The 21,306-nt window shown below is 46.0% G+C and overlaps 2 protein-coding genes and 1 long non-coding RNA gene across 6 annotated transcripts; all 3 read left to right on the forward strand.

The window, feature by feature from the left end:
* Positions 1 to 401: 401 nt before the first annotated feature.
* PA2G4 (proliferation-associated 2G4) lies at positions 402 to 8,944 on the forward strand. Of its 3 annotated transcripts, none has more exons than XM_054579875.1 (14): positions 402 to 674; positions 2,529 to 2,657; positions 2,904 to 3,009; positions 3,104 to 3,173; positions 3,417 to 3,509; positions 5,929 to 5,992; positions 6,241 to 6,319; positions 6,471 to 6,549; positions 6,642 to 6,775; positions 7,073 to 7,167; positions 7,290 to 7,417; positions 7,571 to 7,624; positions 7,836 to 7,902; positions 8,730 to 8,944. In XM_054579875.1, the coding sequence occupies exons 1-13, from the start codon at positions 587 to 589 to the stop codon at positions 7,899 to 7,901; spliced, it is 1,185 nt and encodes a 394-aa protein (XP_054435850.1). In that variant the 5' UTR covers positions 402 to 586; the 3' UTR covers position 7,902; positions 8,730 to 8,944. The 3 variants fall into 3 exon arrangements, with proteins under 3 accessions (XP_054435850.1, XP_054435849.1, XP_054435848.1); XM_054579874.1 differs by having other exon boundaries at positions 8,734 to 8,944; XM_054579873.1 differs by lacking the exon at positions 8,730 to 8,944 and having other exon boundaries at positions 7,836 to 8,161.
* A 2,123-nt stretch (positions 8,945 to 11,067) lies between these two features.
* LOC129076017 (uncharacterized) lies at positions 11,068 to 12,255 on the forward strand. Its single transcript, XR_008529689.1, has 4 exons — positions 11,068 to 11,124; positions 11,240 to 11,264; positions 11,648 to 11,670; positions 11,918 to 12,255. It is a non-coding gene; the product is annotated as an uncharacterized LOC129076017 (long non-coding RNA).
* A 411-nt stretch (positions 12,256 to 12,666) lies between these two features.
* On the forward strand, positions 12,667 to 19,723 carry ZC3H10 (zinc finger CCCH-type containing 10). 2 transcript variants are annotated; one of them, XR_008529677.1, is made up of 3 exons: positions 12,667 to 12,750; positions 13,519 to 13,582; positions 18,634 to 19,723. XR_008529677.1 is itself a non-coding variant. In XM_054579877.1 (3 exons), the coding sequence occupies exon 3, from the start codon at positions 15,016 to 15,018 to the stop codon at positions 16,321 to 16,323; it is 1,308 nt and encodes a 435-aa protein (XP_054435852.1). In that variant the 5' UTR covers positions 12,667 to 12,750; positions 13,519 to 13,582; positions 14,961 to 15,015; the 3' UTR covers positions 16,324 to 18,082. The 2 variants fall into 2 exon arrangements, 1 of the variants encoding a protein (XP_054435852.1); XM_054579877.1 differs by lacking the exon at positions 18,634 to 19,723 and adding an exon at positions 14,961 to 18,082.
* The last annotated feature ends 1,583 nt before the right edge of the window (positions 19,724 to 21,306 follow it).

The following is a 21,306-nucleotide window of genomic DNA, read 5'->3' on the forward strand; positions in this document are numbered from 1 at the left end:
GGGCGCGCCCAGCCTCCCCGCCCTTAGGGTAGTCACCCCTCAACCGCCTCGGCTCCACCCCGCCCCTCCACCACCAAACCCATTTCCCGCAGTAGCTCTGCCCCTTCTCTCATTAAAGTAGCTCAGCCCGCCCCCCTCCATTAAAGTTTACAGCTCAAGTCTCTTGCTGGATTCGGATTTTCCGGCAGAGACCACGCTTCTTAAACTCCCTACCGACTCCGCCTTCCCGCTGAAGCCCGACCCTTCCCAGCGTGCCCGGCGATTCCAGCGTGCGAGGCCCTCGGAGGGCAAGGCCCCAGGGCCTGGCATAGAGGCGCGAAAGGCAGGCTGGGAGTTATAGTTCACGATTCCCCGAGAACGGCTAGAGGTTGGCTGTGGAAAGGACTCGTTGTCCCAGCGTGCCCTGCGTCTCAGCCCGCGCGCTCGCAGCTTCTCGCTCTCGGCCGCCCGATCCCTTGCTTGCTCGCGCTTTTGCTCGCGCTCTTCTCGCAAATCGAAGAGGCTCTGGTCACAGCCTGTGGGTAGGAAGGGAGACCGAGGCGGCGGCTCAGGGGAACGAGGCTGCAGTGGTAGTGGCGGCGGGAAGATGTCGGGCGAGGACGAGCAGCAGGAGCAAACTATCGCTGAGGACCTGGTCGTGACCAAGTATAAGATGGGGGGCGACATCGCCAACCGTGAGTGCGGCCTCAGGGGTCCGGGTTCTGGGCTGAGAGAGAGAGGCAAGGGGGACGGCGCTGGGCTTGGCCCCGGAGGGGCTGAGCTGTGGGGTCAGGTGGGAGTGAGCTACTGAGGGCCCCGCGCCGGTGCGCTGCGGGTGGTGTGGTGGGAAGACTCCGTGTCGTGTCTGGGACCTGAGCGTCCAGGCCTGGGTTGTTGTCTGAAGGTGCGGGCGGACGACGAGGAAGAGCTCAGAATAGGGTACCTGGCTGGCGCGGACCCTAGGCCGTTGCTAAGGAGGCAGGGCGCATCTCCTGCTCACACTTTTGTGCGGATCCCTGCCTCCTCTTGATTTTGGCAGCGGCGAGGTCACCTCGGAAAGGAAGCACCCAGCTGTTGGCAACGGAAGAGCCCCTCTATTTTGTCGCGGTTCCCCCGGCGTCAGGAGCGAAGCCGGCACGTGTCGCCGGCTCCCTGTGCAGAATGCCAGCTGCCTTCCTCCTACCGTCCCTGACACCAGCCTCCCTACCACGTGCTTTGCTTAAGTCTTTCGTTCTTTACCTCAACTCTTTCCCTTGTGGGGACCCCTTCTATTCGTGGGCCAGCTCAGGGACCGTTGGAGTGTACTCCTGGAGTTCCTCACACCCTCTTAAAGATATATCTGGCTTTTCTTGAAGTTATTCATTACTATCTTCAATCTGTGCACATAGCCTTAATTAGCCTTCAGCTTTATTCTCAGGCGCTTGGCAACTCTAGGAGTGTTTTTGAGGTCCTCACCCCAACTAGGCACACTTGTGAATAATCCTAGAGGGGGGGCGCTGAATTTGGGATCTCAGAAGTCATCCTTATTAGGACTGACTTTCTCAGCAGCTGCCTGCCACTGTAGGCAGATGTCTCACTTTCTCTTTTCTCTATTTCCAGTTCACCTTTCCAATATCAAACCCAGTCCAGGGGACAGAAAGTGCTTTTCTTTGGGCTTTTAAGTGGCTTTGACAGTAAAGCTAGGTTTTAGGGTGTCTCTGGTCCTACATCTGAAAAACCTGAGTTTCAGACTCCAAAGCATTACAAAAACGTATATCAAAAGATCAAACCTGAAGTTCAGGATGGGCCATGGAGATGCTTTATCACATAATGGACATTTAGTATAGTATTTTTGGTATGTTTTTGTACATTACATTAGTGATTTGAATTAAAAAAAATTTTTTTTCCCTCTTGCAATTTATAACTTCTTGGGCATTTGCGATTGCAAGAGCTACAAGTTTGAAACTCTTTTGGGTCACATACCTCTGCAACCTGCCAAAAGCTGTAAGTCATGAACCTGCTGAAGCCCAGGGACCGTCCATTAAGTCCCTTTGGCTTATATACTTGTTCGTGCGGAAATAAGTCCACATAAATTGAATTACTAACATCTAATTGGGGTGTCTGAGAAGGGAGAAGGTAGCATTTCACAGTGCATCAGCTTTGAGTCAGCAATTCTGTGCCTACTTTCCTGTTGTTCCGGACACCTATAAATTTTTTCTAGTTTCCTTTGCATGTATGTGAGATACCTTGGTGAGGTTCCCCTTGAAGTTCATAGTTGTCCTACCACACTACAAGTATCATCTTTGGAAAGTCTTCCTTGCCTAGGGAAACAGAGTGTATAAACCCAGTGGTCTCATAAAGAAGGGATGGCATTGTTGACTTCTTTATTTTAGAAGAGGAAGGTAGAAATTTAGGTGGGTATAATCCAAAGGGTAAAGTGTGTTCCCTTTTCAGCGTTAGAGTAATGTCACTAGGGAGTATTAGAAACTCTGGATCCAGCTTCTAGGTATTGCTTGGACTGTAATTTAGACAACACATGTGGGACTGATATGGTGGGATTCTGTCCCCAGGGGTACTTCGGTCTTTGGTGGAAGCATCCTGCTCAGGTGTGTCGGTACTCAGCCTGTGTGAGAAAGGTGATGCCATGATTATGGAAGAGACAGGGAAAATTTTCAAGAAAGAAAAAGAAATGAAGAAAGGTAATAAAATCCCCCACTAATTTCCCAGGTTTGACCATTATTCAGTCCTGTCGGTCATAATGATGTAACTCTCACCCCACCTCTGGTTGAGATACTTGGAATAGCAAGTGGGTTACCAGGCAGTTTCCTACCCAGTGTACACCGATTAAACTTAGGCAAGACCCTGAAGATGATCTTCCATTTTCTCAAGGGGCAACAAGCCTCTAAGAGAGCAAGGCAGTAAGGTCGATGATTCTTTCTTTACAGGTATTGCCTTTCCCACCAGCATTTCAGTAAATAACTGTGTATGTCACTTCTCCCCTTTGAAGAGCGACCAGGACTATATTCTCAAGGGAGGTGACTTGGTAAAAATGTAAGTTTAGATCATGTTAGAGCACTTGTCTTTTTCCTAAGCATTTACATAGTCCCAGTTGTTAATGCTGTATACTCTGCTCTTAACTTTTCAGTGACCTTGGGGTCCACGTGGATGGCTTCATTGCTAATGTGGCTCACACTTTTGTGGTTGATGTAGCTCAGGTATGTGGTCTGCTTTGAATTCTGTACAGCCTATGGGGAATAGGAGAGGGTGTACTACTGCTTGTTTCTTATCTCCACCCTCTACCAACATGTAAAGTTTCAAGAATCAATAGAGAAATAAAAGGTAAAAGGTGTGTTTTCTCTCCTCATTGGCTGGCCTTGCATAATGGGCACACAGATGTTAACTGAATAACCAGCTGAGACCTTTCCACGAAGACACTGATTATGCTTCCTTGTCTACAGGGGACCCAAGTAACAGGGAGGAAAGCAGATGTCATTAAGGCAGCTCACCTTTGTGCTGAAGCTGCCCTACGTCTGGTCAAACCTGGAAACCAGGTAAGCTGTTTAGTCCAACACTAAAGCCTGACAGAGCCAAAGGTGCACTAGACTTCTGCAACTATTCTATATTAACTTCCAACTTTTCTCACAGCCTCTTATAAAACAAATAGCATTTTATTTTTATTTATTTTTTAAAAGATTGTGTTTATTATTTTTAGAGAGAAGGGAAGGAATGGAGAAAGAGGAGAGAAACATCAATTTGAAAGAAAAACATAGATTGGTTGCCTCTTGCTCACCCCGAGCTGGGGACCTGGCCCACAAACCTTCGGTTCACAGGCTGGCACTCAATCCACGGAGCCACATAAGCCAGAGCTAAAACAAATAGCATTTTAAAATTAGCTCTCTGCCCTGGCTGGTGTGGCTCCATGGACTGAGTGCCAGCCTGTGAATCAAAGGGTCGCTGGTTTGATTACCAGTTTAGGGCACATGCCTGGGTTGTGGGCTGGGTCCCCAGTGGGGGGTACACAAGAGGCAACCACACATTGATCTCTCTCTCTCTCTCTCTCTCCCCCCGCTTCCCCTCTCTAAAAATAAAAAAATTAAAAAAATAAAATAAAATTAGCTATCTCATAGGATGGGAATTCTGTAATAGAAGACATGGGAACTAAAGAGCTTAATAATAAACAACAGCCCCTGAGTGCCTACCATAGACAGCTCCATGCTTGCTATATAAGGATATATGGAGCCTACAGAGATCCTTCCTTCCTTGTTTTAGATGTGTATCTTTCCCTGAAAATAATTCAAGGTAGATAGCTTATACTAAAGTACAACTAAAGTAAAACTAAAGTAGAACAGTTTTAAAAGGTTATAAAACAATAATAGTGCTGGTAAACTGGTGACAAAGGGAGGCCAAAAGTTAGTTCTGTGCCTTGCAAGACAATATTGGGAAGCCCGGGGATCATAGGCCTGTCATGAATTAATGCAATTTACTATGTTAGACTGAGTAGAGATAGTTTTCTTTTCTTTTCTTTTTAATTTCTATTTATTGATTTTAGAGGAAGAAACATAATTTTTTTTTCCCCCCTGTTCCACTTATTTATGCATTCACTGGTTGATTCTTGTATGTGTCCTGACTGGGGATAGAACCCACAACCTTGATGAATCAGGATAACACTAACCAACTGAGCTACCCCTCCATGGGAGACACTTTTCTAACATTTAAGTTTCCAGAGACCTGTTTGATACCTAAAGTACTTTTGTCTTTTGTCTCTCTCCCTTGTGCTCCCTTATTCTTCATTCTTTTAATCAATTTGTAATTCATCCCCATTGTTACTTAATTGCATACTTTTCACTTAAACCTCTTCGTTTTCTTATAATGATACCTACTTCATAGAGCTGTTATGAAGCATTTTGAACAGTCCCTGGCACATAGTAAATACTTGTGTTAACTATTATTATTTTACACATTTATTATTTTTATTTATATATTAAAATATTGTGTACTTTCACTGGAAGGTAGTTTTGTCTAGCTGTAACATCAGACTTTCTGGGTTCTTGCCCTATTGCCACTTCTTACTAATTAAAAATCAGTTCTAATTCAGATTTCCTCATCTGTAAAATAGGAAAAGTAAAATTGTGATCACAACAGGGTTGTTGTGATGATTGAGATGATCCATGTAAAGTGATTATGACAGTACTTAGCACATAGTTTAATATTAGCTGGGATTAGTTATTCACTTTTCTTTTTGTCGAAGAACTGTAGCTTAGGTGAGGATCAGATCATGTTTGAAAGAGGTAAGAGGAGAATAAGAGTTTGCTGTTCCTTCTCAACAGGTTAGAATGTCATGTATAATGGAATCATTATACAACTTCTCATCATAAAACCTGGGTTCCTGGGTTTATACCAGGTTTTCTGTTGTTGGTTTTCGTTTTGGTTTTTTGGGGGTTTGTTTGTTTTTTTCTTCTTATTGATTGATCTGACAGAGAAAGAGACAGTTTGTTGTTCCACTTAGTTATGCATTCATTGGTTGATTCTTATATGTGCCCTGACTGGGGATTGAACCCGCAACCTTGATGTATCAGGATGACGCTCTAACCAACTGAGCTACCCGACCAGGATTGTACCAGGTTCTTTCTGTTCACTGGTTTAATCCTGAACAAATCATTTAAGCTTTCTGAGCCTCAGTTTCCTCATCTTCTAGATTGGGACATAGATCTGCCCTATTCACCTTCCAGAATTGCTGTCTAACTAGACCATCTTTGTGAAAGCCCTTTCTAAAAGGATATGCAAGTGTAAGGTATGTTTAGGTTGTAGGGATTGCTAGGGATATGACATGAAACAACAATGAGAGTCCTTGTACCAGATGGAGGATATTACAACTCTCAGTTCTTTTATGCTTCTTATTTACATGGTAGAGAATTTATTAGGTAGAGAAGCCCCTGATATCTCACATTTTATTTCGTCTTGTACTTCCAGAACACACAAGTGACGGAAGCCTGGAACAAAGTTGCCCACTCATTTAATTGCACACCAATAGAAGGTGAGACCTCAGATAACAGGGCTGAGGGTCTGAGTACCCATTGATTTAGCAGAATTAAGACTTTTTCCTCCCTTGAGGATCCATCCTATCTCTAGCACAGTCTTAAGCCAAAAACCTCAGTGCCCTTGGTTTCCATAACCAGTCACCTTTCTCTTACTGCCTGCCCCATCAAACTGCTTATGTGGGTGGATTTGGAAATCTTTTGGGATTCTAGATAGTTGGTACCATAGGCTTTGTCCTCTCTGCAGGGATGCTGTCACACCAGTTGAAGCAGCATGTCATCGATGGAGAGAAAACCATTATCCAGAACCCCACAGACCAGCAGAAGTAGGTGCCGATCCCATCCCTCACCCTCCACCATACCAGACTACTGATGGATTTTTTCCTTCCATACTTCCAGCCTGATTTTGTCTACTTTCTACTCCGAACTCCAGGAACTACTTAGCTGCTCTTATGGTTTGCTTTTAATTCCTTTTAGGAAGGACCACGAAAAAGCTGAATTTGAGGTACATGAAGTATATGCAGTGGATGTTCTTGTCAGCTCGGGAGAGGGCAAGGTGAGGAGTGTTTATCAGAGCCAGCACAGAGGGATGACTGAGGGTGTGTTCCAAGAGCACCGGGACAAATGGGACCTAACTTACTCTTTTAGGCCAAGGATGCAGGACAGAGAACCACCATTTATAAACGAGATCCTTCTAAACAATATGGCCTGAAAATGAAAACTTCTCGTGCCTTCTTCAGTGAGGTTGAAAGACGTTTTGATGCCATGCCATTTACTTTAAGGTATACTGCACTTAACAGGGACAGGACCTGGAGCTAGTGTGACTCATAGACCACACACCCAGGAACACTATTCCTTCCTCCACCCCTCCCTCTTTCTCCCTCCCCTCCTGCCTAGACTTGTAGTTCCAACCTGCATGCAAGGGTTCCCTTATGCACCCCATCTCCCTCATTGAGGGGAATGTAAAAGAGCATTTCCTAACCAGGATTTTTGCCCGAGGATAGGAGCTATTTAAAAACATGAGCAAAATGGTAAGACTTGATAGGGAGTTAAGGATACCTGAACTTGTCTTCTACCAGAGCATTTGAAGATGAGAAGAAGGCCCGGATGGGTGTGGTGGAGTGCGCCAAACATGAATTGCTGCAACCATTTAATGTTCTCTATGAGAAGGAGGGTGAGTTCTAAAACAAGAGTTTCACTTTGGAACTGGTTATATGGTTCCTTCCTTCCTCCCTATGTGTTATAGAAAAAGTATAACAAGGGAACATTTCATCAAAACACTTTTCTCTTCCACAGGTGAATTTGTTGCCCAGTTTAAATTTACAGTTCTGCTCATGCCCAATGGTCCCATGCGGATAACCAGTGGTCCCTTTGATCCTGACCTTTACAAGTCTGAGATGGAGGTCCAGGATGCAGAACTAAAGGTTAGTGTGGGCTGGAAAGTGGTAAGCACGTGGAACCTTTCGGGGAAGTGAGCACTAAATGCCAGCGAAGTCCTGAAAAAGAGCTACAATTTTGAAGTAAGACTGTTTCCTCCAAATTCCTCAAAATTTGTTTTCTTCCTTCCTATTTTCCAGGCCCTCCTCCAGAGTTCTGCAAGTCGGAAAACCCAGAAAAAGAAAAAAAAGAAGGTGTGTCATTGTCCCTCTTTGGCAGGTTGAGCCCGATCTCTCTTCCATTTTCCTGGGTTGTGGTGGTATAGATTTTTGTATATCCTTATACGCCCCCGCCCCTCCTCCCAGCCCTGACCTAGAGAATGGGGGTATTTTTGTCCTTGGTACCCCAAACACTACCCCAAGGAAACTTGACATGTCTTCTCCCTCTTTTTTTCCATGAATATAGGCCTCCAAGACTGCAGAGAATGCCACCAGTGGGGAAACATTAGAAGATAATGAAGCTGGGGACTGAGGTGGGTCCCATCTCCCCAGCTTGCCGTTCCTGCCTCATCCCCTTTCCACCACACCCCAGGCTCTGAAGTGCAGTTTGTCTTCACCCAGGACCTCCAGCAGAGCGGGGTGTCTCCCTGCCCCCATCCCAGTCCCCCAGCCCAACCCCCTTCCAACAACAACCAGCTCCAACTGACTGGTCTTGGGAGGCCAGGCTTCCCAGCCACTGAAGACTACTTTAACTAGACAAGAGAAATTGAATAATAAAATCAGGAGTCAAAATCCATCGTCTTCAAGCCCCTCTTTCTAGCCTTTTTCTACCACTCACTGCTTGGTCAAGGTTTATGGCCCTACAACAAGGAGGAGGCTAAAGGAGCCACCACTGCTAAAAATTCAGCTGAAATTTTTTTATACACTCTGGTGTCAGCAATTTCCCATCTGTTGGGGCTTGTTCCTCTCTTTTCCCACTCTTCCCAAGTATTTTATCTGGCCTCAAGGTAGAGAGGAACTGTTGTTCAGATTGTTTTTATTCACATGTGGTAGATTCCTTTTCTGATCCAGGCTGGTGGTCAGGCCCCCCTCCCTTTCTTAGGAGCTGGAGCCTGCACTTAAGGGATTCTCATCTACGAAATGATCCTCATTTGTATATCTTTTTAGTCATTTTTGTTTGCAGGACTCTTTTTACAGCTCTTCCCCCTTCTCCCAAAGCTGTAAAGGAGAAACTCATTTCAACTAGTCCATTATTTGGAGTCAGTGGGGTCTTCCCTTGCTCCATCTTACAATCCTGAGTTGGAAGCTCAACTGTGGTTTTGTTCTTTTTTGAAATACGTTGATCTCCCTCCCTTGAAAGAAAGACCAGGAACCAGAGGAGCAGACTGACTGAAGAGACAACTCCTGGCTTTCCAAAGCTGTGGACTTGAATTGGGTGAATTGCTAGGGGTTTGGAGAGAAAGGTGTCAAATTTCATTCAGTACCTCTGGCATGCTGTCCCAGGGAACCAGGGCTCCTGCTAACTTATGAGGTTTTTAAACATTGAAAATGACATGGTGTTAAAATAAATTTGGATTTGCTCATAATCACATGCCTTTGCTCCTCTTATTTGATCGTGGGTGTTAGTCGAAGTGGTGGTCATTTGGAGCTGTTTTTCCATGTGGTCGTACTCTACTCTCTAAAATAAGGAATACTTTCCCAGCCCAAAGGGAAATCCTGGATTCTCTGAATTAAGATAGTAAATTTTCTATGGGTGTTTGATTTAATTTTCTAAAGTGAAAACAACCTTGCTGCTGACATTTTGTTCAGGACTAACAAATTTAATGTGTACTGCAAAATAAACAAGGTCTGTCCAGAAGGTATCCAGCCATGTAATACAAAAAGAGACATTTATTGGATACAAGAAACATTGTCTATAGGACAGTGACACCTCAGTCCCCTTCAAAGTAGGCACCTTGGGACCTCACACAATTCTCCCAGTTATCATCAACTGCCCTGTCATATTTTCCTGAATCTCCACAGTCAAATCTTCCCTTTCAAATGTGATTTTAGCCTTGGGAAAAGCCGCAAGTTGCAGGGCGCCAAATCTGGGCTGTGGGGGCAGGGGGGGCATTGAGTCACCTGGGTGATTTGATGTTTCACCAAGATAACCCTGTACCACAGGTGATGTATGAGCAGGTGTGTTGTACTTAGGAAGCTGCTAATCACCAGTTGCCCATAGCTGCAGCCTTCTGAATCACCTGAATAGCTTCAGTAGAGGAATGTTCAAGCTTAACACAAAATTTAATGCAGGTTCATTGCTCTACTTACTCAGTTCTTTTGAATGTGAGGGCCACACAGTGCACATGCTCACTCAAAGATACCGACCATCCCCACTGACTAGTACAATGAAGTTGTCTTTGTTCACACATGTCCATTCCAGTCCACTCTCCTTGGCTGCTAGTTTGTATTGATGTCTTGCAAACCACTCTCATTAACAATAGCTAGACTTTTTCTGGACAGACCTCATAAAACTCTGCAAGTGTTTATCTTGATTTAGGAAGCCAGGAAGTATGCCTTTAGTGTTATGAAGTTTTTCTGGGCCAGCCTAAAATGATTTATTAGATTTGAGTATCTTACATGTGAGGCATGCTGACCTGGAGATACCACAGTGAACAAAATAGCTCTTCATAAGAGCTTAGAGACTGGGCAATTAACAGGTAAAATCCTGGTGCACTTGATAATGAAATAATTCTGCTATGGCCTTTCCTTTTGTTTTCAAAAACTATTATGATGATGAAAATACTAGCATTACTCAGTCCCAAGTTTTTAAAACCTTGTTTTAATAGAGTTAAAAGGATGATATGTTATTGCAATAGTTACAAAGGGAAACCACCAAAAAAAGGAGGGATTATAATGAAAAAACCTTGCAGTATCAAAGTGAATAAGGTAAAGTCGTTAAGGATTCTTTTCCATTTTTCATAACTAACTGTAGCCAAATCTTTACCCATCTGCTTATCAGGTGCGTTTGACCCGTCCTACCCTGATACTGGGAAGTTCTTTATCTTCATACCAAATACCATTCTTGGCTCTAGATAAGACAGCCAGCCATCTCCCCCTCTCTATTGGCAGGGAGAATCCTTGAATTACTTTCTGAACAAGATGCATTGTGACAAGGAATCTAACTATATTCTGCCTCAGGGGCAATGTGGGGTAAGGTCACAGTTGGTTAGAAAAGTTTATCTATAATAATGACAAGTTTCTTTTGGTAGTATGACAGCTTTCTTGACAACCCAACTTTATACCCTCCCATGTTCTGGAACCTTAGGACCTCTGGAGGTTCTGAAATAGAGTCTCCCTGCAGCAATTGAGTTTAAAAAATAAGGCAAACCAGTAAACAAATTAGGAATTTTTGTACAGTACACGCCTATTCATAATAAAATGGTGGGTGTCACCCGGAAACTGCAACTCCCATGAAGCAATGAGAGGGAAGGCGGAAGTCGCTATTTTTTTGCTCGCCTACTCCTCCAGATGTCATATTGGAAATAGGTGCTTACGTTTAAATAACAAAACTGGGGATGGGGAATTTTTAACTCAAATTCAAAATACTCTGTTTTCCAAGAAAAATAAGTCAGTTCTGGTATCTGAGAGACCGGAAGCCATTGTTACTCCCCTGGAGGCAGGGCCAAGCTGCGGAAATGACGACAATGAGCGCTCCCTTAAATACCCGCAGGGGGGCACTTGGCGCTCTCTCGGCCTTAGCGCCATCTTCTTAGGTAGGTGATGTTTCTGGCCTGTGTATGGAGTCCGTATACAATCCATTAACATCCAGTGTCTACACTTACCATCATGACAGCAAACTAACTGTAGTCTTTTTCTCTTTACCCGTAGAAACCTCTGCGCCATGAGAGCCAAGGTAAGCAGTCTCTGACCGTAAGCTGAGGCTGTAAGAGTTGAGGATTGGGGGAGGAGACCCAGGCAAGGGAAGTCCGCCATGGTTTCCGTACCGCTGGGTTCTCAGTGTTGTACAGAAGCTAGTAGGGGAAGGATAACGTGGGGAGAAGCGGAAAAGGCGGTTGGGTAAGTGCGGAGAGAAGAGCGCACGCGGATTTCGGGGATTACTTAGGGTGTGGGGGATAGGTGGTTTAATTTATTGATGGCGATCACAGTGACTAAGCCCTCGTATTTGGTCAAGAACCTGCCTGGCTCTAAATGCTGTTCTCCACACCCCTATCTAAACCTGTCACTAAAACCAATGACTTTTTTTATTTCTTGCTTCTGGGTATGATCGGTTGCCAGTGGAGGAAGAAGCGAATGCGCAGGTACGTGAAGACTGCCGGCACCGCGGAAAGTAGCATATGCCTTGGACAAAACTTGGGAGGAACATTTGGTTTAGAAATTTAAAAGAACTTAAGGTTTAAAATGCTTTGAGCATTGACTTGTCAGAGCCAGAATGTATCGCTTGATCATTTCACCACTTTGTGCATTGTGTGCACATTAAGATGTGGGAAAAAGACTATGCGGGCTTGGAGGCAGGGGGTGTGGTATATTCTTGTGTCTGCTTTTCAGGCTGAAGCGCAAAAGAAGAAAGATGAGGCAGAGGTCCAAGTAAACCGCCAGCTTGAGCACCCGTGGAAGCCACAGGAGCAGAAATGAGGGAAGCCACAGGCCAGGGACACTGGTACAAATTGTTCGACTGCATGCCTGCTTTGACGACAGCTCGATGGATGTAGAACATACATTGCCATCTGATCGCCGTGACCACCCTTGGAGAGACCCACGCAGCTCTTAAAACGACAGTCCCTTTTGGTCCTTTGCCCTGGACCTGTGACATTCTGGACTGGTTCTGTTCTCATTTGTGGCTGAATGTGTACAATAAATCATCTCTTCTTACCTGAAGAAAACAATGTCTGTTATGTGGTTTTTATGGTTCCATTGGCTGGGGATTCTGTTAAGTACAGTGGGCCCTGATGCTACGCAGTGCTGCTGTAGAGAATGTCAAGCTATAAAGCATACTGCAGGGATGTGGACCCTGCCCCTGCCCAACATCTGGTCCCCGGCCCTCAGAGTAGTGGAATCTTGGGGGCAGGTACCCAGGTGCCTCGCCCGGCAAGTAGGGCAAACGGTTCTGCCCTTACTCCCTTGTGTCCAGGGCTACATTAAGTCAAGCTCTGTGGACGTTTTGCTGTGTTATGTCTGGTTGTCATGGTGACACGCAGAGCTTGCTGGGAACTTCCTGCGTGTAATCACGCAAGTAGTTAAACACCATAGAGTATAGTTCCGGGTCTGGTGACTAGAGCGTCATTTCTTCCGCAGGAAGCGGAAGGGCCATAGGGTAGGCGGCTCTTTGTCGAAGCTAGAGGACCGGCAGGCGGCAGCAGCAACTACGGCGGCGGCGGCAGGTGAGGGAGGCGGGAGACTCAGGTGGAGGCCGCGCCCGGAGGGGAGGAGTCGGGCCGGCCCAGCGGCTGAGCTCGGCTGGGCTACACAAGGCCCCCCAGGACTCAGCTGGCTCTTCTTGGTGCCCCACGGCCGAGCCCCATTTCTAACTGACCTCGCTTCGCGAGCAAACGCCAGCTCCGTGACGTCATAGCCCTGCTCATCCCCGCAGCTTGATGTCACCTGGAGTCCCTCTCCCCGCTTTACTTCTTGCTCCCTTAGTGTCCTGTTCACCTGGCCCACGCCTGAGCTTTTGGTAGCACTGCACAGAACCTGCCAAGCTACAAGATTTGCTGCGGGAAACTCCTAGGACTTTTTTTCGCAAACTCTGGGGTGTTGCGAAGCGTCAAAATCACCGACCCAAAGTCTAGTCTGCCATTCGACTGCACTGTCAGTCGCTGCCTTTGCACTGCTCCCCATTTGGAGTTCCTAACCCTAACCCTAGGCCGGTCTGTGATACCCACATTCTCCTTCATCTTGAGGCAGGGCTCCCCACACCCTTTGTTCACTCCACTGGTTATCCAACCCATCCTGGTAGGCTCTCTCAGTTGGTTCTGTTTTTTATTTTTCTTACTTACAACTTATCCCTTTGACAGGTGAAGTTTAGTTGAAACCTTGAGGAAATCTTGATGTGCCCAGAGCTCTTGCCGTTTAGTCATATCTTTTTCGTGTTAATAGTCCTCCATTCTTACTCTTTCTCCCACCCAAGTATCTGTTTTTCTCCTGTTCAGAACCCAGCAGTGATGTGGAGGTGGAGACCAACAGGAGCCCCGGACTTCACCTGAGCTACCTCAGGTATCGAACAATCCTGGGAGAGTTGGGTGGGGAGGAATACCATATCAGATTATCTGCATCTGGTGGGACTTGCAAGGTGGGTCAGGCTTGGATAAGTGGCATTTATTTTTCACCAGCTCACTTCCCTTTTAGTAAAAGTTTGTATGTTCTTTTATCACTCTTTTTCTTGATTGTTTCTATTATTATGGAACTACTTCCCTTTGGAGGAAGAGGACTCTTCTTTTTTAAAGATTCTCATGTAACTCTGGCCTCTGGTCAGTTCATTTCAGGGAGACCTGAAGGCAAAGTCTATGCAACGGAGTGGGTGTTTAGAGGAGACCAAGGCCTGAGAAATTGGAAAGTTTCCCTTATACTCAAGGGGAAACGCGATGAAGTTTTCCTATTTGAACAGCAGGGGGAGCCTGAACACTGCCTAGGAAAGGTTTACCAGGTCAGACACGTGTTAGCTGGGACTCCGGTCTTGTAGGGGGTGGGGTGAGGGCGGGCTAGAACCAGAGCAGTTGACTGACATTCCAGAGCTCTCTTGGGAAAGATGAGACTTAAAAAGCTTTTATAGAGTCTATAAATAAAGAGGATCTTTATGGGTGAGGAATGGTGTGGTTTGATGTCAGTGGTATCTTTTCATGGAGTGTTAGGAGGGGATAGAATGGGCAAAGTAAGGTCATTTGTTCCCGTGAAATTAACTCCTTCCTCCCGCCTTGACCATGGAACACTTGGTTTTGTCCCTTAGGAGTCTGTAAGTGGAGATTCCAGCTATAGAACTCTTCTGAACTGGAGAGGAAGGGGCTGACCACACTGGGGTTGATAGTGGTATTGAACTGGGAGGAAATAGTAAAAAAATGACAGTTGTAGGGACTGCCCTTAAGCTAATGACACAAGTCTCTTCACTCTGGGTTTCCTGGGGTCTAGCGATAGGATACTTCACAGTATCCCATTATCTACAGCCCTAGTAGCTTAACCAGACCATCTTGGCCAACGTTTCCAGTCTCCTAGCCTATTCAGTCACTGCCAATTTTAATTTCTCTTTCACAGCTTTAATAAGGTCAGTTCAGGAAGGAAAGTAAAATGCAGTACTATTGTATCCCTGCCCCCTCCTTGGCTTGCATTCATTAGTGAGATGAGATGGCCTCACCCCAGCTCCCTCCCTTCTCCATTAGCCAGGCAAGTGTGAATCATTCTGACCCAGACCAGGTGCACAAGGGCCTGGGCGGGACTTCTGACAAGCCAGCCAGTCTGGGCAGAATTCTCATCCCTTAGGTTCTGCATCTCCAAAGCCATTACCCCGCTGGCCTGCCTCTTGCTGGACTGCCTATCCTAAAGTTGGGAAGAGTGTGGCCTCTGGAGGACTCTTGTTTGACACAGTTCTCCTCTCTCCTAGTGGTCACCAAGGGTGGCAAGAAAAGGAAGAAAGCCCTGAGTTGGGTGGGACCAGGATGCCTGACCGGGACAGCTATGCCAACGGCACTGGGAGCAGCGGTGGAGGCCCTGGAAGCGGTGGCAGCGAGGAGGCCAGTGGGACAGGGGCAGGCAGTGGCGGGGCCAGCTCAGATGCCATCTGTAGAGACTTCCTGAGGAATGTGTGCAAGCGAGGCAAGCGTTGCCGATACCGCCATCCAGACATGAGTGAGGTGTCCAACTTGGGGGTGAGCAAAAATGAGTTCATCTTCTGCCATGACTTCCAGAACAAGGAGTGTAGTCGCCCAAACTGCCGATTCATCCATGGCTCCAAGGAGGATGAGGATGGCTATAAGAAGACAGGAGAGCTTCCCCCTAGGCTGAGGCAGAAAGTTGCAGCAGGCCTGGGCCTTTCTCCGGCTGACCTACCAAATGGCAAGGAGGAGGTCCCTATCTGCCGGGACTTTCTCAAAGGTGACTGCCAGAGAGGAGCAAAGTGCAAGTTCCGTCACCTACAGCGGGATTTTGAATTTGATACTCGGGGTGGAGGAGGCACTGGTGGTGGGGGCTCCACAGGCCCAGTCCCCCCAGGACGACGTCATGATCTCTATGATATCTATGACCTCCCTGACAGGGGCTTTGAGGACCATGAGCCAGGCCCCAAGCGCCGGCGAGGTGGATGCTGCCCCCCAGACGGCCCCCATTTTGAATCGTATGACTATAGCCTGGCTCCACCCCGAGGGGTAGAGTGCAGACTGCTAGAGGAGGAGAATGCCATGCTCAGGAAGCGGGTAGAGGAGCTAAAGAAGCAGGTCAGCAACCTCCTGGCTACCAATGAGGTACTCCTGGAACAAAATGCCCAGTTCCGCAATCAGGCCAAGGTCATGACCCTGAGCTCCACTGCACCAGCAACTGAGCAGACTCTGGCCCCCACTGTGGGTACTGTTGCCACTTTTAACCATGGCATTGCCCAGACTCATACTACGCTCAGCAGCCAGGCTCTACAGCCTCGGCCTGTATCTCAGCAAGAACTGGTGGCCCCTGCTGGAGCTCCAGCTGCTCCCCCAACTAATGCTGCACCTCCTGCTGCACCTCCACCCCCACCCCCACACTTGAACCCAGAGATTACGCCACTGTCAGCTGCTCTGGCTCAAACAATTGCCCAGGGAATGGCACCCCCACCTGTCTCCATGGCTCCTGTGGCTGTATCTGTGGCCCCTGTGGCCCCTGTGGCCGTATCGATGGCCCAACCCTTGGCAGGAATCACAATGAGCCACACCACCACTCCCATGGTGACTTATCCCATCGCTTCCCAGAGCATGCGTATCACAGCCATGCCACACTGATGGGGCTCATGGACACTCCCCTGGTAGAGCCTCCCAGGGCTGGGATCCAGGGGCCCTTCCCCACCCACTCGCCTAGCCATCCCAGACCCTGTCTCAAGGGCTCATTCAAGAACTAGGACAAGAGACTACAAAGGAGTTTACTCCTGGGAAGGGGTTGGGCTGGTGGGTTTTCTCCCACCTCCCTTTTATGAGGGTTCTCTTGTCCATCTCAAGGCTCACAGAGGGGGTTTGCATAGGAGCGCAGGCGGAAGCCAGCAGAGAGGAAGGACTCACTGAGGGACTGCATGTCCCCTAATTGAAAGATGGCCCCATGCCTGGTCTTGTCCTCTCCTGCACAGCACAGGTTCCAGCACTGGCTTTGGAAGAAAAAAGGTACCCTGCCCAGAGGGAAAGCCAGGAAAAATTGGGAAGTGGGTGGCCAGATGAGAAGGCCTGATGGGAGCCTTCAGACAATTTGGGATGTAGTTGAGTTGGACAGTAACTGCTCCTGGGCCTGTGGGAGCGGGGACCATCGTACTCCAGCCCAGAGACTAGGGGAGCATTCATTACCTTGGCTTGGCCTGGAAATTCATAGGGCAGGGCCCACCATTTTCCAAAGAAATAAACAATTATTTTTAACAAATGGAGGCAGTGAAAACTTGCTTAGCTATCCTGTGTGGAAGATGGGAGTAGTAAATAGATGTTATGCCAAAACGGGATAAAGACCCCCATCCTCACAGAACTGGGATACAGTTGGATGGAGACCAGTGAAGAACGGTTGGAACCCAGAACAAGAGCAAATGAGACTTTGGGGAAGGCACCTTGTGGGGTAAAAGCACTGCAACCACCTAGTCCAGTTTAAAAATAGTCCCATCTGTCCTGGTTTCTATCTGCATATACTATTCCCAGGTTGCTTTAGTAACCAGGGCTCCTAGGGTCATTGAGGGGGGCAGGTACTAAGGAGGGTGGATATGCTGGGAAATGGGAATGGAATATGTATTTACAGATCCTTCCCTTACTCAAACATAAGGTGGGTAGTGGTTGCTCTCTTGAGTTATTGATGGAAGTTAATGTCCCTCCTACTCACTCCCGCAGTTACCAATGCCTTAAACTTTCAAGGCTTGGGAGGTGCTGGGAAAAAGTTCTGGGGCTGTCAGTCTCAGGGTTTGTCCCTTTCTTTCCTCTGCTTCCATATAGGACCACAGAAGTTTTAAATATAAGTAAGAGTTCGCCCTGGCTGGGTAGCTCAGTTGATAAGAGCATTGTCCTCATACATCAAGGTTGCGTGTTTGATCCTTGGTCAGGGCAAGAATCAACCAGTGAGTGCATAAATAAGTGGAACAACAAATGGTTTCTCTCTTCTCCCTCTAAAAATCAATAAATAAACTTAAAAAAAGTAAGAGTCAAGGCTGAGGGCCCCAATTAACCAAACCTCAGTTCCTCTTCAGCTCATAGCTGATATAGGGGGAAAAACTCAGGTGTCTAGTCTAATGGGATAGTGGATTTGGGGGTGAAGACAGTGATTCTGTGTTATTCTCCCCCAATCATATCTCCTGCTACCTCTTGCTCCCTTGTCTGGTTATACCTGGGGTTGGAATTGGTGGGTTAGTTCAAGGCCAGGCTGTTAAAAAAAAAAAAAAAAAAAAGTCTAAAGATTAAAAGTGGGCAAATACTGAAATGTTTTTGGATTTTAGGAACCACACATTGATAAGGTAAATGTTGACTTCCTGGCACAATTTTGGATTATTAAAAGTTGGTTTATGAGCATATAGAGAGACAAGTGTGATCATAGACGAATTCTTTCCAGCCAAATGGTGACACACTAACTTTATTTTTCTTTTTTTGCCAAGTATCTCTAAAGAGGTAGACTTGGGAAACTGACACATCATATGTCCTTTATTGATGTACTCCAGCTAAAGGACACCAGGAATACACCTGTAGTTGTACAACTTGGGTTTAATGCTCATTGCAGTGATGGAGAGAGCGTGCTGTGGAGCACTGTGGTGTGTCTCAGTAAAAGGGTGTTAGAAGAGTTATAAGACTTGTACTTTGGTTAAGTGATTTGGGGGAAGGTTTAAGGAAGTGGAGCTTCATTCTGGATTGGATGCTGTCAGGAAAGCAGGGATAGATAATTCTATAATTGAGTATCTTTGTCTTACTTAGAAAAAGGGCAGACCAGAATGAAGCAAACCTAATTGCTAATGAAACAGCAGTCACTCAGCTGGGAGACAGGCATGTTTGCTATTTTGTGGTTTGCACACTGACCTTGTTTTGTGCTTAAACAAAATTGTGACCTTTTTTTTTTTTTTTTTTTGCCTCACTTCGCAACAGTCACTGAGAGCCCTTGTCCTTTGTTGGTGATTTGTGAGATTGTATCCAACAGAAGAGCACTATTTCGTACCTGTGAGCCCAGTTTAGCACCTAACAACTCTGAAGCCTAGCTGTGTCGGGGCAGTTCACAGACGTCAGGAGTTGCTTACCTCCTTCTCACTTCCTAAGTCATTGCAAATAAAAGAATAATTATGAATCACTTAAGAGTAGAGTTTGGTGGAATCCAAACTGAACATTTATATGTAGTAAATATTGATTAATGCATTCTTGTTAGAAAGAAATCTGTAATCTCTAGTGATACACCCAAAGAGTATGGTTCTTTTAAAACGTGTATAAAAATATGAAAGTCTCTGTTATCAACAGTAACACAAGGACATACTAAGTAATATTGAAAGTGTTTGTAACTTGGATTGACTAAATCCAGGGGGTCAATTTGGATCAATTTGGATTGACCCTGCCCCTAAGAAATTGCTTGAGCCTGCTTGAGGAATAAATGCAGAAGTCTACATTAGCAATAATGAGAACAACGCAGGACTTCTAACTGGCTACAGAAAAAGTATTAGTCCTTATGTCAGTTCATAAATAGTGAAAGCCTGCTATGTTCTAGGCACCTTTCTGGGGGCTCCATAAGGGTAACAGAGCCATAGTCATGCATTGTAAATGTAGCAATTCTTCCGTGTCTGAATGGAACCACTCCTAAAGTACTGTGTATTCTTCTAGATGTAATTTTTAAAGAGGGCCACTGATAAACTAGTGGGGTAACTGAATAGATATCTTTGGGGGAGACCCAATAGATATCTTTGAATATCTGAAGGGCTACCCAGTGGAGAAGAGGTCCTGTCTTGCCACATAGGAAATAAACAGGGAGTTCTAGAGTAATAGCTAACATTTATTGGGTATTTAATATAAATCAAGGCACTTTACATGCAATATCTAATTGACAACACAAGGGGTATTATTCTTATACCCATTTGGCAGAGGAAAAAGTAGTCTTAAAGAGGATTCATCAGCCCTGACTGTCGGCTCAGTGGGTTGGGCATCATCTTGCAAAACGAAATACCTAGGTACAGTTCCTGGTTGGGTCCCAAGCCTTGGGTGCAGGCCACACCCCCAGCTGGGGGCATGTGAAAGGCAAACGATCAATGTTTCTCGCCCTTTCTCCTCTTCTCCTCTCTCTAAAAGTAAGTAAATGAAATCTTTACCAAAAAAAAAAAATAATAATCAGCTCAGCGTTTCCCAACTAGGAAGGAACAGAGCCGTAATCTTTTCAGACGGTCTGACTCCTGATTTGGCATAACAAAGTTCTAATGTGGAGCCATCCAACAATGGGACTACTACTTTGCTGTGATTTGCTAGGAAAAATACAACAGAAATTTCCTCCAATCCTGTTGCCCTTCCATCTTGGAGAGTGGCCTAAAACCAGATTACCACAGTCCTCTGCCTCCCCTAGAAGGCAACTGTAGTTTACATATAAATTCAGATTGCAAATCCAGGAAGTCTCTGAGGAAGACACTTCCTCTAACAAACGGCCATTCTTTTTCCCGTTACCATTTACTGCTTATCACCACCAGGTGGCACTTGGGCAGCAAAATTGTCAGTGGGTGGGGACCCACCCTGTTTACTTTTTCCGGTGTCTGCATTGCAGCTGCTGATTGTGTGGTTCGTGGGCCCCAGCTGGGAAGAGACCTTCCAAAGAATGAGTTTTTTGTGCTCCATATGCGGTCTTCAGTAGGAGGGTCCGATAATGTAGATGGGTTGAGGAAGGGGAGAATTTTGGAAAGGAACCTCCATAGGTTACCCTGTCTCCCAGCCTAAGGGACCCCCCTCTCCCTATTCCACTGCTTGGCAAATTTCAGTTTATAGGAAGGTTTCCCTATCAGGAGCTTCACTCATTTTTCTCCTATAGTTCTGCTTCATCATTTTAGGAGCAGATCACTCTTTCCTCTTTCAAACTTCTTGAGCTCCTTTTCTACCTGCTCATCTCTGAGAATACGGAGAACATAGGAGGCAGATAAAAAATTATTCCTTACACAGTTCTGCAAACTGAATGAAGCAGTCTAGATGCTATAAGCCTCAAAGAAGTGGAGCTAGGGAAGTAAGTTTTAAGATTGGGCAGGAACAGGTTTTAAGCAGCTTTGATGAAACACAGCCTGATGAATTCTGTGCCCTGCAGAGCCAGATAAAATTTATCAGCTGCAGATCTAGTCTCTTCTCAATGATCATCCCTAGTTCCCCTGCTGCATCAAACGGAATAATACGACAAGCCCCACAAATACAGCACTAAACGGTAATCATTTTATGACCAATCCTTCCCTCCAGGGTTTCCAGTTAGTCTAGTTTTTAAGTCCTGGACAACACTCCACCTCTACATCCAGTTAACTAGTAACTGGTCATCATCAATGTGCCCTGCATTTCCCGCTTCCTAAACCTACCTATTCAGTACAGTGTTGAACTGCATTACTTCTACATTTAACCGTATCCCAAACCTTCCTTCTAACTCTGGCAAATGAGAAATGGAATCATCTCATTACTTTTGATTTCTTATTTTCGTGTTCTAGCAGTTTTCAGTTAATCAGGAAATGCTTGGGAAATGTAATTATTTCTGCTCTCACTGAGCCCCTTCCCCCTTTTTGGAGCCGATTTACTTTTAATCTACTGTCCATTATAGAATAG

The sequence above is a fragment of the Pteronotus mesoamericanus genome, unplaced genomic scaffold (genome assembly GCF_021234165.1).
Source record: "Pteronotus mesoamericanus isolate MK-2021 breed Mesoamerican mustached bat unplaced genomic scaffold, CSHL_Meso_final contig_56, whole genome shotgun sequence".
NCBI lineage: Eukaryota > Metazoa > Chordata > Mammalia > Chiroptera > Mormoopidae > Pteronotus > Pteronotus mesoamericanus.